General features: G+C 42.4%; 3 protein-coding genes across 5 annotated transcripts in view; 1 reads left to right on the top strand and 2 right to left on the bottom strand.

The window, feature by feature from the left end:
* Positions 1 to 289: 289 nt before the first annotated feature.
* On the bottom strand, positions 290 to 2,605 carry PTRHD1 (peptidyl-tRNA hydrolase domain containing 1). 2 transcript variants are annotated; one of them, XM_006197161.4, is made up of 2 exons: positions 2,354 to 2,605; positions 290 to 625 (listed from the first exon to the last, which is right to left on the bottom strand). In XM_006197161.4, exons 1-2 carry the CDS (start codon positions 2,603 to 2,605, stop codon positions 455 to 457), a joined length of 423 nt encoding a protein of 140 aa, XP_006197223.1. In that variant the 3' UTR covers positions 290 to 454. The 2 variants fall into 2 exon arrangements, 1 of the variants encoding a protein (XP_006197223.1); XR_012059162.1 differs by lacking the exon at positions 2,354 to 2,605 and adding an exon at positions 1,809 to 2,307 and having other exon boundaries at positions 490 to 625.
* A 20-nt stretch (positions 2,606 to 2,625) lies between these two features.
* Positions 2,626 to 15,573, top strand: CENPO (centromere protein O). Its single transcript, XM_031684833.2, has 9 exons — positions 2,626 to 2,748; positions 3,027 to 3,130; positions 4,427 to 4,596; positions 10,572 to 10,689; positions 11,364 to 11,623; positions 12,560 to 12,731; positions 13,459 to 13,625; positions 14,005 to 14,036; positions 15,030 to 15,573. Exons 2-7 carry the CDS (start codon positions 3,085 to 3,087, stop codon positions 13,593 to 13,595), a joined length of 903 nt encoding a protein of 300 aa, XP_031540693.1. The 5' UTR covers positions 2,626 to 2,748; positions 3,027 to 3,084; the 3' UTR covers positions 13,596 to 13,625; positions 14,005 to 14,036; positions 15,030 to 15,573.
* The window catches only part of ADCY3 (adenylate cyclase 3), a 74,402-nt gene continuing 72,239 nt past the window's right edge, over positions 15,130 to 17,292 (bottom strand). The window contains exons 20-22 of one of the 2 annotated variants that reach the window (XM_006197163.4): positions 17,074 to 17,197; positions 16,351 to 16,475; positions 15,130 to 15,781 (exon numbers count right to left, since the gene is read on the bottom strand). In XM_006197163.4, coding sequence (XP_006197225.2) covers positions 15,599 to 15,781; positions 16,351 to 16,475; positions 17,074 to 17,197 — 432 coding nt within the window. In that variant the 3' untranslated portion in view covers positions 15,130 to 15,598. The remainder of the gene's footprint in view (positions 15,782 to 16,350; positions 16,476 to 17,073; positions 17,198 to 17,292) is intronic. The other variant, XM_072938106.1, reaches the window with a different exon arrangement.

Below are 17,292 nucleotides of genomic sequence, written 5' to 3'. Positions count from 1 at the left end.
CATAAAATGTCAGTGTATATTAAAGCTGATGGTGCCCTAAATTCAATGATTGAAATACCTGGATGTGGATAAGAAATAAGGAATTCAAAGACAAAGTTTTAAACCTGGGTGATTGGAAGAACTCTATTATTCCTAACAAAAAAGGGAGGGCATTTCCTTGACCCCTACATAGGAGTCTACCCAAATCCCCTATTTGAGCAATGACCCAAGACGATATTGCTACTCACCTACCTTCCCCCTTTGAACTTATTACTAGTAAAAATAAGAGGAAATAGTAATTAATGACAACTTTAATATGAACACGTGTTTAATATGAACATGTGTCAGGAAACTGCCATAATTTAAAGGGAAGAGGGAGTTGCGACTGAAAGGAGTACATGCTGCTTAGGGATGGATGGCATGCGGTTTCTGGATCTAGCTGATACTCAAACATATCAGCAATTGAAGACATCAGTCATTTGAATAATCGAAACTTCTTCAAATACTGGTTCACTTCTTCCTTGGGGTAGGGACGGAGTGCAATGCAAGTGGGGATGTTCTCTGGTTGTTCCAGCCACAGCATGTGGTCAACGTTCTTCTGTTGCAGTGTCTCAGCCAGCAACTTTAAGGTGGTCTCATCTGGGGCCTGCAAGAAGCAGAACACAGACTGAGTAGCCTATTTAGGAAGTGTCAAAAGGCAAAGGAAAAAAAGTGGGGGGCTCCACTTAACTGAAAGTGGAGGAACAAGTCTACTAAAGATGGAGCTGTAGAGCAGGCTTCTAGAAGCAACAGCTTCATCGCTCCATTTGCCATTCACTCTCTGAAGGACTTTAAATAAACTGCCTGGGGTGGGAGTGGGTAATCTTGGCATTGTCTTTTATTTTATTGGTCTTTATGGCTACAGCAGCACCTTTGTTTAATCAGTAGTGAATCCTAAGTCCCTTTCTTGAGTCATAGCTAACAATAGAATCATAGGATATGTCTTTTAAACTCAGAGGAGTCATTTAATCTCTGTGGGCTTCAGGTGTCTCATCTGAGAAAAGGGGTAAACATTTTATCTGACTGAAAGCAAGACAGTGAGGGATGTCTAAACCACATGATTTCTTGAAGACTTCCCATTAAAGTTCTAGAAGAAGAATCTAAAGGAAAAGCTGTTTCTTTTCTGCCTACTTACAGATTCTTAAGACATTTTCCTACAGGTTACTATTTGATGTTTCACTACCCAACAGCAATTTTTCTCTTTTGAAAAATAATCTGTTTTTGCCAGCTAACCAAGAAGGAATTACCTGACCCCTCCACTCTAGTGTTCTGATTTGTTTATTTATTAAAATAAATAATTTTTATAATTAGAATAAAATTGCTTTAAAATGAAAGCAGTATTTTTTCAGTATAAAATATGTGCTTAATGTAGAATACTAAAAAGAATAGAGAAGCATTAGGAAATAACGAGAATTCCACCCCCCAATTTAATATCTGGATGTACTTCTTAGTTTTTCCTTTCAAAATCAGGATCATTTTGTATGTAGAATATAGTTCAATTAGCATCACATCATGAGCACTCATCCATACCACCTAAATATGCTTCAAAAACATGATTTATGCTAGTTTCATAATAATCCATTATAAGGGCTTACATTTAGCCAACCCATGGTATCAAAAATAAATTTCCACATTTTTTATTATAAAGTGCCACCATGAATATCCTTGTACACTACTCCTTAGGTATTAAGATGTACAAGAATACATCTTATATTCTTAGGATACATTTCTAGAGGCACAACTGACAGAAGGTAAGGGTAAAATCTGGCCATCTGTAAAAAGAATCTTACCTTTCTTTTACACCCCTGGTGTTCGGTATTTCTGATACTAAGTTCAATTAATACTAGGGCTCACATATATTTTCAAATAATTTGGCGTCATACCCAGGAAAATGCTTCAGTTTGGGTTCACTTGCAATTAGGAACCCCATGTCCTTACCCTTCTGGATCGGTTTTACGGAGAGGGCTAAGGAAGGTATCGGCGCAGCCATTAAATTAGGCGGGCCCAGGGCACAGGTAGAAAGGCAGGTGTCTCATTACCAGCCTCCGCCTCACTGGCATTTACTTAAGAGGGACGCAGGTGAGACCAGAGAGGGGCGAAAGCATTAATAAAGGGCCCAACGTCCAATCTTCACACCGGCAGGCCCCGCCCAGCCGAGGTAAGGCTGCCTGGGAAATAGCTCAAGCCCCAGAACCCTTCCCAAAACTTAGAAGTTAAACACCCCTCCCCACTAACGCCACGCCCACTCCACGAAGTTAGGCCCTGGGACTCAAGTCCACACCCACTTCCGGTCTCTTTCCCCTCAGCGCCCCTCCCCCTCCGCCCCGTGCCTCACCTCGAGGACCACTTTGCGCATGCGCCCCAGCTCCCGGAGGTAAGCTTCCGTGTGCGGGTGGTCGCGGTGAATGTGTAAGGCGGCGGTGGCTGCGTGACAAGCCTGTGCTACCAATGCGCCCGCTGGCCAGGAAAACGGAGCCTGTGAGAGATCCTTTCGTAACACCAAATATTGTACCAGGATCTGTGTCTCCATGCCAGAGGCCGCCATCTTCCTACCCAACAGAAAGGCCGGACCTACTCCCCGGTGCATGCCGGGATCAGGGAGGGGCCCCGAGCGCCGCCATGTCTTTGTACGGCTGGAGCGCAAAGCACTCTGGGACCGGCTGGCTCGGGTTTGAAGGCAAAGACGGCGGGAAGTCTTGGCCCTGGCCTGAGGGAGCAAGAGGAAAGGAGGTAAGGGAAAAGTGCGACCCATTGGGGACGGGGCCATACCCAGGGTGGAAGGCTGAACAGACTCTTACAGCTCCTTCCTTGTGCAAGGACACCCGGCTGAACCAGAGGCCCCGCGTCCTCGGGAGCGCGCAAGGGCCCGGAGGCAGACGAGGACGCCGCCGACTCGGACCCCGGGAACGGACGGGGCGGGTCAGGGAAGGGGAGTCCTAGCGGGTGTGCCTGCCGTATGGATTTATCTGAATGTGGGTAGATTCGTGTCATTTTCTTTTGCCGCCAAGGAAAACCCTATGACTGGTGCCTGGACAACTTCATAGGCAGGCGCCTGGAAATCTGGAGATGGAGCTGGCGAATGCTCAAAGTCAGGACGGCGAGTCCAAAGGAGGTACTCAGAGGGTCGCTTTTCCCCCCTTACTACTGCTGCCTGAAGATAACTCCCAGGTCGAAAGCCCTTTCATCCTCTTACTGATGTGTGACTTGCCCTGTTTGGGAGCAGAATGGTGAAAGGAACTAACATTGAAGACTTTTAAGGGACAGGCAGCTAAGATCATTGGACAGGAAAAATTACTTCAAATATTTCTAGCCTCTTACCCCCTTTTAGACCCATAGGTTGCCTTCATAGTATGCCGAATGTATCCAGAGCTACAGTTCTAGCCAGTGAGCTTTCTTTACCTTCTTCCCAGGATTTTTTGGGGCTATTTATGTATTACTCCTGTGGAAGGGGCAGTACAGGCAGTGAGTGGTATTGGTTGGACTCAGGTTTGAGTCCTGGCTCTGCTGTTATAAATATTTTGACCTTGGGCAAGTTCTTTTACCTTTCTCTGCCTCAGTTGCTTCATCTGGAAAATGGGGGTGAATAATAGCATTGTGGTGGTGATTGTGGAAATTAAGTAATTCTTTTCATGCTTTTCAAGTAAAGCATTTAGCATATGCATAGTGTATATGAAATAGTCAATAAATGCTTTATTTAATTCTTTGCATGCTTTTCAAGTAAAGGATCTAGCAGAAGTGTCTTAATATGTAGGGAATGTTCACAGATAACTTTGTTGTTAGAATTGATTAGCAGTATGAAACTGTGACCTTTACTCTATTGATCTTTAGTCAGTCTCTTGGAAACTGAGATTTGCTCCTGAACTTCTGTCCATTAGTGAGCTTGTTTTCCTCTCTAGTATCCAGTAATAATGGTGGACAGTTCTCTTTAGTGTATACCTTTATAGTCCGATGCTTTCAGAGCTTCAAAGTACTTATTCAAGTCTGTTTGGATGTCTAAATCCAGAGTTACACACTAGCATTTTGGGAAAGCATACTTAAAACCCAATTTAAAAAACAATTCTACATTAAAAAAAGTTTCTGAGAGAGTCAGTGATTTTGGTGACCCTGTTTTCCTTAAATCACTATTATTATGGATAACTGAGATTAGTTAGGTTCAGGTAATGCCCTCTTTGAACAATGTCTTGGTCAGGAACTGCTTGTAGGTCAGTGTTCGGCCTAAGAGGTTGCTGATCATTGACTTCTGTTGTCAGTTCCTCTTGTTTTATAAATTGTTGCCAACATCTACAAGTTGGCAGGCCACAAAGTTCTAAAGAAAAGTGTCACCCTCTGTTATTCCCTGTAATGCTTCCTGTTACCAGAGTTAGAAATCCTTAACTTCTTGTGAAAATTCCCTATTTACTTTCCTCAGGTGTTTTAGCTCACTTGGAAAGACTAGAGATTCAGCTAAGTAAATCCCATAAAAAATTGGAAGAGCCACAGAGAGAACAGGCAGTGGAAAGTGCTCTTGGAACCAAGATTCATAAACTGAGACTTCTGCGAGATAGATTGAGTGCTGAAGTGAAACAACGTCAAGCCAGAGTGAGTAGAAGGGTGATTGATGTTGGCAGGCTTTCCTAGAGTGGGAAAAAACAAACGTGATCTGGGAATTAGCAAATTTGTATAATGCGTTTTACCTGTGCTCTTACTGGATCAATTTCAGTTCTTGATTCCTTAAATGATCAAAGCTGTAGAGTCAGTTAATACCGATATCCATTAACAGTTGGCAGGCATTGCTGATGGGCCAGGTGAATTCTTTATAGTAGTCTCTTCACCTGCCCTCATAGACATGCGCTTGTTACCTCAACCTCAGCCCGACTTGAGTCACTGGTACTTTTGTCATTAGCACTATCTATTACCCAACTTGAAACCTCACAGTAAACTTTGACTCCTCCCTCTTTTCAGTTTTCTCTCTAGTCCAGGTCCAGTTGGCAAGACCTGTCATATTCTTCTTTAGATTGTCTACGTGCTTCCCTCTCCTCTACCTCCCTTGCCGTAGCTCCTGTATTAGCCACACATCCTAAATCTTTACCAGGTGATTCAGGTGGCAGGATTATTGCAGCAGTCTGCTAGTTGGTTCTCTTCTAGTATTAATACTTCAATAAGTATAGCCAAGAAAATCTTCATAAAACACTACATTTTTTCATTAAATGACAAATTTCCTTGTTCAAAGTGTCAGTAACCAATCATTGCCTATGGGTTAAAGTCAGCCTGCCTTCTTTTTCTTGCCTTCCCTCCTCTTCTTTCTCTCCCTCTCCCCTGTTTCTTCTCTTCCTCCCTCTCTGCCTTCCTTCACTTTTTTTATTAAAGTAAAAAATGTATATGTATGTGTGCGTGTGTGTGTATGTGTATAAAGGGCACAAATTTGAAGCCCTTTTTACAGAATGAACACCTCCTGGTAAGAAGATCAGAATACAGACTATTATCATTGCCCAGAAGGCTCCCTCTTGTGTCCTTCTGTTCCCTCAGCCACTGTTCTGGTTTCTGTTACCATACATTGGTTTTATTTGGTTTCGAACTTCATGTAAATCTAAAAAGTGTAAACTCTGTTATGTCTGGCTTCTTTTGCTGAATGTTATCTCTGTGAGATTCATCCATATTGGTGCGTTCTGTGGTCATTCCTTTTTATTGCTGTATAGTTGGTTCCATTTTAGAAAAATCCCACAACTTATTTACTTACTGTACTGTTGGTGATATTTAGGTTATTTGGCTTGTTTTGCTTTGAGGCTGTTAAGAATAGTGCTGCTGTGAACGCTTTTGTTCCTATCTTTTGATGTAAAAAATATGCTTTTCTATTGAATTGCTGGGTCACAGGGTATGCAAATTACCTTTAGTAAATACTGCCAAACAGTATTTGAAAGTGATTGTACCAATTTTACATTCCCAGCAATAGTGTGTAAGGTTTCCCAGCATCTTTACCAATACTTGATATTGTGAATTTTAAAAATGTGTCATTCTAGTGAGAGTATAATAGTAAATCATTGTGGATGAATTTGCACTTGCCTAATAACTAATGATTTTAAGTACCTGATTGGACACTTGAAAAATCTTCTGTTATGAAGTGAACTTTTCAAGCCTTTTGCAAAATTTTCATTGGGTTGTATCTTGTATTAAATTGTAGAGTTCTTTACATGTTTTGGATATGAGTTTTTTGTCGTGTGTCTGTATTCTGAATCTTCTCGTAAAGACTTGCCTTTTTTACTTTCTAATGGCATCTTGTGATGAAAAGAAAGTCTTCCTTTTAATGAAGTTTGACTTAGGAATCTAACTTTATGCTTACCATCCTTGTTTCCTTTTAATAAACCTTTGCTTAACTTAAGATCATGTAGATACTCAGTATTATTTTCTAAAAGCTTTATTTTAGTTTTTACTTTGGTCAGAATTTCAGTCCATCTGGAACTTGTTTTTGTGTATGGTGTGAAACAGAGGCCATACTTGATTTCTTTTTTTTCCCACATGGGTATCCAGTTTATCCAGTACCACTTCTTGAAGACCACTCTTTTCCCATTGTATTGTAGTGGATTTTGGGGTCCACTGTGGACCTGTTTTCTGGATTCTGTTCTGTTCCAATGGTCTGTTTGTTTTTGTGCTGGTACCAGAGGTTTATTACTGTAAGTTTTGGTAACTTTGGTATAGGTCTTCAGAATTATCTTGGCTATTCTTGGCCTCTAAAATCCCACATAAATTTGGGAATTGGCTGTCAGTTTCCAAGAAGAAACCTCCTAGTTTCGATTTGAATTGCACTGAATCTATACATCAATTTGAAGAGAATTGAAATCTTTATAGTATTGTCTTCCAGTCAATGTATGTGGCATGTCTTCTAGCTTCTTGGGATGAATACTTGTTTTTTAAGTCTTTCTTTTCTCCTGTATGTGTTTAAGGTTATAAATTTCTAAGTGTAGAATCTTAATCCATATGGGCCACAATAACAAAAGTGTCATAAACTGGATGACTTACAAGAAATAAATACTTATTTTTCACAGTTGTAGATGCTGTGAAGTCCAAGGTCGTGGCACTGGCAGATTCAGTGTCTGAGGACTCAGTGATGGTGGTCTTCTCACTGTAACCTTGCATGGCAGAAGGGGCAGGCTAGCTCTTTGGCATCTTTTTTATAATAGCACAAATCCCATTCATTAGGGCTCCCCCATCATGACCTGATCACTTCCCAAAGGCCCCACCTCCAAATACCATCATGTTGGGCATTAGGTTTCAACATGAATTTTGAGGGACACAGGCGTTCAGTTTGTAGCACATGACTTCAGCTATATCCCACAAGTTTTGGTATATCATGTTTTCATTATCATTTCAATTCAAAATATTTTTGATTTCCATTGTGATATCTTCTTTGTCCCATGGGTTTATTTTAGAAATACATTGCTTAATTTCTAAAAATTGGGGGATTTGTTAGTAATTTTTTAGTTACTGATTTATAACTTAATTCCACTGTGATTAAAGAACGTGACCCAGCATGTGGTCAGTTTTGATAAATGTTCCATGTGCTTTAAATGTGGATTTTGCATTTTTGGGTATTCGCTCTGTATATCAAAGAGACCAAATGTGATCATCATGGTGTTCAAGTACTTTATATTATAGTATCAAATATTTTATATCCTCAAAATAAAATATCTAATACTTCACATGACTAATTTACTTGTCAACTTGTTTTATCAGTTAACTGGGATAAATGTGTTGAAATCTCCCACTGTAATTATGGATTTGTACATTTTTTTACCTTTCATTCTGTTTTACTGTATAGTAGCTACAAACAAATTTAGGATTGTTCTATCTTCCTGGTTGAGTTAACCTTTTATTATTATGAAACATTCCCTTTTAATTAAACCTCTTGCCTTAAAGTAAACGTTGTCAAATATGATTACAATTGCAACAGCTCTTGTTGTAAGTAGCATTTAGTTAGGCATTTTTAATCAAGCCTGACAGTCTTTGTCTTTTAATTGGAGTATTTAGTGCATGAACTATTAATATGATTACTGACATACTTGATCTCAGTCTACTGTGTTACTGTTTATTATCCTACTTGTTCTTTGTCTTTTCTCCTTTCTTGCCACCTTTTGGATTGATCTTTTTATTTTTTATTATTCCACTTTTCCATTAGCTTAATTAAACATCCTTTAGTATTCATTTAGTGGTTATCCTCAAGAAAACATGCTTTTTCCCCCTCCTTACTAGAGTATACTTCAGATTAGTACTTGTACCACTTTCTGGATAATTATAGAACCTTCTAACATCTTTTCTCTCCCACACATCCAACTTTTCATGTTATTGTCATATATTTAATTCTACATATACTTAAACTCTATGAAACACTTTTATTGTTTGTACAATCACTATTCCTTTAGAATTACATATATATTTACCCTTTTCAGTGCTCTTTACTACTTCCTACCTTTCCATATTTTCATCTGGGATTATTTTCCTTCAGTGTAAGTAGTACTTTCAGTATAAGTGTGCTGGAAATAAATCATCTTTTTGTTTGCCTGAAAACACCCTGATCTCACTCTGTTTTTCACATTTAAGGGATAATTTTGCTGTGTACAGAATTATAGATTGAAAGTTAGTTTCTTTTATACTTTAAATACATTTTTCCATTGTCTTCTAGCTCCATAGTTTCTGTCAGATGTTAGTCTTATTGTTTCAATATAATGTGTCTTTTTCCTTCTGGCTGCTTTTAAGATTCTTTCTTTGGTTTTTAGCAGTTTTATATCATAATGTGGCTAAGATTGGTTTTCTTTCTTCATCCTGCTTGGTGTTTGTAGTACTCCTTTAATTAATTACTTGCTGGTTTTCATTTATTTAGAAAATATGGCCATCTCTTTAAATAATGCATGTGCCTCATTTTTTATTTCTGGAGTTTCTTTTATTGTGACTCATGTCTTATATCCTTACTCTGCTTTAATACAGGTATGAAAATGTATCTGTTTTCTACTTATCTTTTCTTATGTGTCCACTTAGCTTTCAGACTTGTTAAATTCCTAATTTTGTTTACTGTATTTTTTGGGTTTAGACTTTTTCATCTGATTCTTTTTTATGGATTCCAGCCGTTTGGTATGAGTTCTTCGACTTTTAATCTATTTTAATGACTATGCTTAATAACCCAAATAGCTGAATCCCCTTGGGTCTGCGTGTGTTGTCTTTTTTCCCCTTGGTTTTCAGTTATATGTTCCTCTTCCCTGATATGCCTGGATATTCTTTTTTTATTCAATGATGGGTATTGTATGAAAAAAATATAGTGATTCTGAGCTATGCTCTCTTCTCCAGAAAGAATTTCACTTTTTTTCTGACAGGCAGATTGCATATGGACATACAGCCTTAATCAATTGGGATGGTCTGTTTCTGGTTTGCCCTTTTTCCTAGGGTGTAGTCCTTTTGAGAGGGGCCTCAATTGAAAGCTTGGGTGTGTTGAAGACAGATCCATTAAGGTCCCTCTTCTTTGGCAAGCCCTGACCGCCAGAACCTCTGCTTAGCGTTTTAACTTTCAGTAGCCTCTTTCTGTTTGGTTTCTCAGCAATTCTTCACACATAGGCAGTTTAGGATTGGGCAAATGCCTGGAGGGCAAATTGCATGTAGAATGTTGGGTTCCCTTTTCCATGTTTTGGCCATAGGAAGGCTCTTTGGTAACCCTGGCCTTCAGTTTGTTTCCCTGGCACCTGAGATAGCTACAGAGTCTAGCCTGCAGCTTTCTGATTGGCCTATATGCCTTGTGATAGAAATCAGCCAACATTCTGAGGGGAAAAGCCTCAGGGAAAACCCCAGCTCACTTTAGGGCATTTATCTTCAGCCTTCAATCTGGTTATTTTGGTGGTTCTCTAATGCCTTCGGGCCATTTTCTTTTTGTTTACTTGCATGATTACTTCTTTTTGGTATTTCATCCAAAATTTTGTAAAGCTGTCTCAGAGGGAGAGTTAGTCTGATACCATCTACTGGGCCATTGCTCACAGTGTGCAGCATAGTCAGTATCTCTCATCCTGGCACTCGAAAACCTACACAGTCTGACCCACACCAACTTTCCCAGCCTTGCCTTTCGCAGCTGTTTTTGCTCACCCTAGATTTTCCTCACTTCCTTTTTCTTTCTCCTCTCACAATACTCTCCATTACAACCAAATCCATTCTTCAGGCCAGTACAGTTTGTACTTTTGATTCCTGGCACCACAACCCACAAGATTCTTCCTCTCCTGTGGCTTCATAGCAATAGCTGCTGGCCTCTGTAGCGTTTCTTTTTTTTTTTTTTTAATTTAAATTTATTTTTGTTTATTTCTGGGGGGAGTAATTAGGTTTATTTATTTATTATTTTTAGAGGAGGTACTGGGGATTGAACCCAGAACCTTGCGCATGTTAAGCATGTGCTCTGCCACTTAATCTATATATGCCCTCCCCCCGTAGCAGTTCTTGATTTGTGACATGATGAAAAAAATACTCTGCATTTACTCTTTTCCAGTGAGGTAAGGGCAGGGACTTTTCTTATGTCCCTTTGTACCCAGTTTGACCTACATATCTTGCAGGTTAAAGCATCTGCTGCCAATGTAGAGTCTGACCAAACATTGGAGATTAGTGAGCAAGAAATTTTGGAGAGAAAACAGGAAAATGTGAAAGCCATTCTACAGGCATATCGTTTTACAGGTATAATTGTTTTGATCTGTTTCAGTCTGGGCCTCTTGTTTCTAGTGAGTTAGTTTGCAAGATGTGTTATTAGTCCTGGACTTATTTCATGAACATTAATTTTTGCTTCTCCTAACATACGCACGCAAAGCTGGCATGCTATTCATGGGCAACTTTACCTACACAGTTGGCCTCTCTGTGCAGCAGGAGATTGGTTGCTGGCTGGCTTAGACTATTCATTTTAGCAATTCAACATGTACTAGACCCTGTACCAGAACCTGTCTTACTGCTGGCTTTTTCTATGCCACTGGTCAAATAGTTTGAACCCCTCAGGTCTCTGTTTCACCATTAAAATGGAGATTTATTCTCCCTATCATCTGTATCATACGAGGATTGTGGGGACAACTGGGGACTACCATAAATTACTTGACACTCAGGGAGAAAAAGCATAGGTAAATTGAAAATTTCAAAATCTCTTCCTCAATAATTTGATGTTTAGGGTGTGTTTTCTTTCCCACCATTCTTCTGTGGTTTTAACACTCAAACTCAAAGTGAGCCAGTGAGTCATTCATTCAACAATCATCTGAGTACATAATGTATGTAGTGGGCAGTACTGAGGGGACTGGGGTGCACAGATGAATAAGATACTGCCTTTGCCTGACATCTCTTAAGAGGTATCCTCTTGTTTCTCTCAGGGATCAGTGGGAAACTGACCAGCCGAGGAGTCTGTGTTTGTATCAGCACTGCTTTTGAGGGGAATCTCCTGGATTCCTATTTTGTGGACCTTGTCATACAGAAACCACTTCGGATACATCACCATTCGATTCCAGTCTTCATTCCTCTAGAGGAGATAGCTGCAAAATACTTACAGACTAATATTCAGCACTTCCTGTTTATTCTTTGTGAATACCTAAATGCTTACTCTGGGAGGAAGTACCAGGCAGATCGACTTCAGGTATCTGAGATCTTAAAGCATTTTGTGAGCCCGCATAGGCTTAAAAGGAAAAAAAGGGACAAGTTTTCTTTTGTACTTTAAAATGTTTAACTCTGAGCCAGAAATTTGACCATTATCCTTCTAATGCTTGTTTCTTATTTGCATACAAATGATTTTCCACCTTCTGTTCTGCTGAAACTCTGGATGATGTTGAAGCATGGATACTGGTTAAGGGGTTTTCACTCATGAGTGGTGGTCCTCAGGTTTTTATACTTGACCCTTCCTTCCTCTCACAAAGTGGTAGAGTACAGTTGCTGTACTTCCAATTCAGGAGAGATTTATAGAATCCTCACTGTGTGCCAAGTGTCTTGCTGAACCTTGGGTACAGATTCAAAGCAGAATAATGGTTTCTGAAATACCATAAGAGGAGCACTGTCCATCTTTGCCTAAGCCCTAGCTAGCTTTCTTAGGATTGCAGTTGAACTAGGGGCTAGGGTTGAGGGTTAGAAAAAAAAACTGACAAGAAATGAATGCAAATAGGGAATGAGTGACTCTTAAAAGCTTATTAGCATTTCCTTCTTTATGCTTTTGGATAACTCTGAAGCTCCTGGTTGTCAGTTTGATAAACTTAAATTGAAATGTGAATGTAGGCATGAGGCATCTTAACCACATGTATGATGTCAGTGAAATTCTTGGCAGAAATAGTATCTCACCTGCAGCCCCAACCCCTGGCCATTTACTTAGTGCTTCCTGCACGCCTTCTAGGCTGCCACCAACTCTTAGTTATCTAATCTGTATCAGTTGTTCTTTTTTCAGGTCTTTGCCTGTCCTTCATTTATTTCTCTGAGATTTAATTAACGTGCCCTATTTTTGGTAGACATGTCTGAAGCGTCACCACCACTCCTTTGGAGCTGTAACTGTCGTATACTTTGTGTCTCTGTTGATTCCCACCATTAGAGTGACTTTGCAGCCTATCTGGCTGGGCCCTTGCAGAGAAACTCACTGTGCAACTTGCTGTCATTTACTTACAAAGTGGAGCCGAAGGACCAGTCCTTCCCATTTTGTGCCAGGCTGCTGTACAAGGACCTCACAACAGCCCTTCCAACTGATGTCACCGTTACTTATCGAGGTAAGGGGAAGGCTGCTTCCAGGAGGAAATGACAGCAGGCCCCGAGTTATTCAGGCTGATGGAGACAGGGTGAAGCAGTGAGACTGCATCAGCTGAAACTCTTGAGAAACTTTCTTCTATTGATGTACCATAAACGGAAACATACAAGGACAGGAAAATACCAAGAATATTTTCTTTGTTTCTCCTCTCCTCCTTGTAAGTAGTGAATATAACTCTCCTAGTTTTCCTTCCTGTTTTGCTGTGTCTGAGCCTGCCAGTGTTCTTTCAGCTTATGGTTTGTTTTCATCAGAGGGAGACCCCTGAGAGAGGGACCCAGGGCTCACTTCACTGTGAAGCCAGGTAGATGTGACAAGCCCGCGTACACTTAGCTCCCCAGAGACTGTTCTCTGACTGGGAATTGTTCAGGGATGGCTGAGAGACATTTGTTGTGACTTTGTTTCAGCTAAATGTACTGTAGAAATGTGATGGGCAATAATGAAAAAAAGGATAAAACGTTTTTAGGAGGCAGAAATTTTGAGGCCGCCGCAGGTTTCACATCACAGGTTTTAGATTTCTCTGGGCAGAATCTTAAGTTTCTAGTCTCAAAATTTCACTGAACCATTACGGGGCAAGCCTCTCTCAGCTCCAGATCAAAAAAAAAAAAGTTACACGAGTCCAGAATATTAATGACCAGATTCTGATCCGTCTAGTCGCACTGAATGGGATTGATAGAATCTGTCTTTTTTAGGGACGGATGCATCAGCCACCACGTGGGAAGAACAGCGAGCAGCCCATGAACATATGTTTTTTACAAAGCCCCTGCATCAAGTGTTTACTTCATTTGCAAGAAAAGGAGAAAAGCTGGATATGAGCCTGGTCTCCTAGAGTGTTAGTGCCATTGGGAGCACTTCAGAAGTGAGTAAACTGGTAGCGGCACAGTTGTAGGCAAGGTCCTGGGCATGGAAACCTGTTGAAAGGCTCTGACTCCTTGCCTGGGGACTGTCCTTGCAGTAAGCACAGACAGCCACCGCCTCAGGCTGACAAGGGGTAAGTGTGTGTCTGTAGACGTTGGCATTTTTGGATAGTTCTCCATGATCGCCTAGCGACACGTTATAACAATCAGCGTCACCTCTTCTGAGATACTGAGTTGATCGTACATTTTAGCTGAAAATCACAGTGGTTTGTAGGGTAAGAGGAAGCATTTGTGGAAGAGGGTGTATGTACCATTCAACTGAAAGTATTTCTAGCTTTTATGAAACTTTTAAGTAATTTTGCCTCATTCTTCTGTCTGCAGCTTTTGAAAAGAACGTTTTTTGAACACTTTAGGTGAGTAGAATGGTATGAACATGAATCATATAGTTAAGGGAAGTGTGTTTCACCTTTGGTTTGGAGCAGTATATTCTAGGTCACTGCTTTCCAAAAAATGTGTGAGAAAGCACTATGGATAAAATAATTGGAGTTCTATGTATTTAATATCATTTCCTAAAACATGTTAGTAGAGACAGTGTATTAAGTCAGCTATAAAAAAGCATGGTCAGAGGTCTACTCGTAACTTGATTGCAAACAGAAGTGGTCCCTCTCCTGCAAGCCGTAGGCCCCGGCTGCTTAGTTGTCTTCCTCACCTCCTAGTTCAATTAATGTACCTCTTCTTGTAACCATGGCCTCTGCTCTGCTGGTGCTTTTGTTCCTTGGCTTATGGGAGTGTGTGCAGGGCCAGTGCACAGATGTGAAAACCTGTGTTGTCCTGCCATGCCACTTCTTGTCCCCCGCCCTTGGCGTAGTCACAGATAGTATAAGTCACTGCTGCCCTTACTGCCCAAGGCCCAGAGCTGCATTCTGGCGTCACTGAAAACTGGTCACATCTTAGACCTGAGGGCCATGATACAAGCTCCACACGTGGGAGCTCCAGGTTACTCTGGGAGGAGTGCAGGGGACTGGTCACGCCAGCTTGACCCACCATTTATAGGGAAGCAGCTTAAGAATGAGAGAGGTTTTGGTTCAGGTTATTGCCTTCCAGGCATGTGGTGAGGACCAGTGGGTGGGGGTAGGGGTGGAGGCAAGCACTTCTCAGAGGGCTAGTAACAGAATGTGCACAGCGATCACATTCAAGTTGAATAAAGCTTTTAATAAAACAGTCTTCTTATTTATCAATACCTGTAAGTTCTCTTTTAAAGCAGTAGCAAAGGCGACTGTAGCAAGAGCTCAGAAGGCAAGGCAATATTGGAGTGTTTTTTAACAGAAAGTTAAAAATATAAATGTAGAAGATCTGTTTATATATTTTTCTTTCAGAAATAAAGTCCCTTTCCCTCCCTCCCCCAGGTGAAAGGAAAATATTGCACTTTCTGCTGTCATGACTAAGGTGACTGGGGTTCCAGAAGAACCTTTCAAGATTATCAGGACGAGGGCCATTTCACCTAACTGAGACCACAGCGGATGGAAAGCACTGCTTCCCAGGTCTAGCTGGGGAGCAGAGCACCTGCCGCCCTCGTCTTAAGCAGAACTTCCCCGCCTGTGCGCCCAGCCCGGCCCAAAGGCAGCAGCCTTGTTCCAGCTCCCATAAGTTCCTGCTCACAGTGGCCGTGGCCTCTCGGGGGAAGGAGGGCTGGTCGGAACCTGGGCTCTGGAAGGATTGTTCAAGGACTATGCCTAAGAGCCCTACTCTCTGGGGAAGCTACAGGCACACAGGAAGAGCCTGGCCACCCTCAGAGCTCACACATCCACGAACAAATGAAGGCTTGAGGAGATTTTTAAACCTAAAGTCTATGTGAGTGTGCACTCTAACAGGTGGGGAATGCTGGGACTTGGTCATTTGTCTTTCCCAAGGCCTTTCTTTGATTCCCCAAAATAAACTCCCTTCCCACTAGGATTCTTGTGGGGCTGGAGGCCATTCAGGAGTTGTCCACTACCTGGTGGGGCAGCGTGATAGAAGAGCCGTTCGGGAAGGCGGCTGGCTTGTCTCGGCCCTTCAGGAAGAAGGTTAGCAGCTCCCCCTTCCCTTTCACAAAGATGGGCCCCCTCCTCACAAAGCGGAAGCCGTACTCCCGGAGGATCACTTGGGTTTCTTCCACCACCTGTCGAGGGAGAGCCAGGACAAGAGCTTGGGGTGAGAGTGAGCCTGGACCAAGGGGCGGTGGTGGTACCCACACATGAGTCAACTCCCCATCCACACAGCTCTCCCCTGCACGGATGGGGAGAGATGAGGGCAGGAGGAGGGGGTCTGCCTGGGGCTCCCCTCCCCAAAGATAGTCTTTGTGCTTGCTCTCCTAGGAGGTCAGCCACAGGCCGCCTTGTTGGGGAACTTTTACTCCTGCTTTGCTGTCCCCTTCGCCTTTTTTATGGAGCTTCCCTGCCAGACCCAGACAATAGAACTTAGGTGGTTTGGGGGAAGCTGTCGGAGGCACATGATGTCAGAAAGTTCACACTAAGAGGCAGGATAGTCTTGTCCAGAGTTTAAACCTACATTTTGCACATGGGGGTGGAGTATTTTTCTCTTCTGCTGAGGCATCTCTTCCTACTTACTCTTCATCTCAGCACTGCCAACTCGATACGCTGGCCCAACAGAAGGGAGGCAGTAGTGCCCAGCAGAACAGGCACTACTCTGGTTTCTGTTCCCTGGACAGAGCACACAGACTGGACGTACCTGAATGTTGCCCATGACCCCTGTGGACTCCATCCTGCTGGCAACATTGACTGTATTGCCCCAGATGTCATAGTGTGGTTTCCGGGCTCCAATGACCCCAGCCAGCACCCCTCCTTTATTCATGCCTGGGGTAGAGGCACAGAAGTCAGCACAGACTTTGCCACCTGATTCCAACCGCAAAGCTCCTAGTTTACATGACATTCCTCACCAAGCCTGACTCCAAGTTACCTGAGGACAGAAATCATGTCTCCTAACTCATCCTCCCTCACTGCGTGCTTTGCCACCCTGATGTGCTAATTTAGTTCAGAAGTTGCCCGTGTCTCTCCCAACACCTGGTACTTCTAGTCTCCTGTGACCTCACCCAGGATTGAGATCCCCTTCCCAGTACTGGTGGCAGGTGACAATAATCCTAACAGGCTGGACTAAGGTGACCAAAGCCCTCAGGCACAGAAGATTCCCTGGAAAGGGTAGACTTCAAGGCCCGGCCAGATTTAGAAGGAAGGCCATCGTAAAGAGCATGGGACAGGGATGGCTGATCATTATTTCATGTTTTCAGTTTGATGATCTGGACCTAAAGACCCTTAAGGTCCCTTCCAGCTTGATGAGTGTGACCCTCCCCAACTGAAATGCCTCGGGCCTTTCTGAGCCTCTATCCTTCCGGATCTGCCGAGTCCCCTGCTTCAGGAAGGAGCCTGGCAGGAGCAGGGGGCTTAGAGGCCTTACCGATGCGCAGCATGAAGTTGTTGAAGGACTGGTTGTTGATGTTGGTGAGTGTGTCCTTCATGGCGAGCGCAAAGTCCGCCAGATCTGCCAGGTGCTGCCAGCGCTCCTTGTCCGACTTCTCCTCCTGCACCAGAGAGCAACGGTGAGGTCCAGTCCGGGCCCCTCCTTCCTCCCACAGAGGGGCCAGGGACCTCTAGCTCCAGCTCATCACTGTGACAG

Source organism: Vicugna pacos, chromosome 15 (assembly GCF_048564905.1).
Source record: "Vicugna pacos chromosome 15, VicPac4, whole genome shotgun sequence".
NCBI classification, from domain to species: domain Eukaryota; kingdom Metazoa; phylum Chordata; class Mammalia; order Artiodactyla; family Camelidae; genus Vicugna; species Vicugna pacos.
This window is presented reverse-complemented; position numbering and strand designations above follow the sequence as displayed.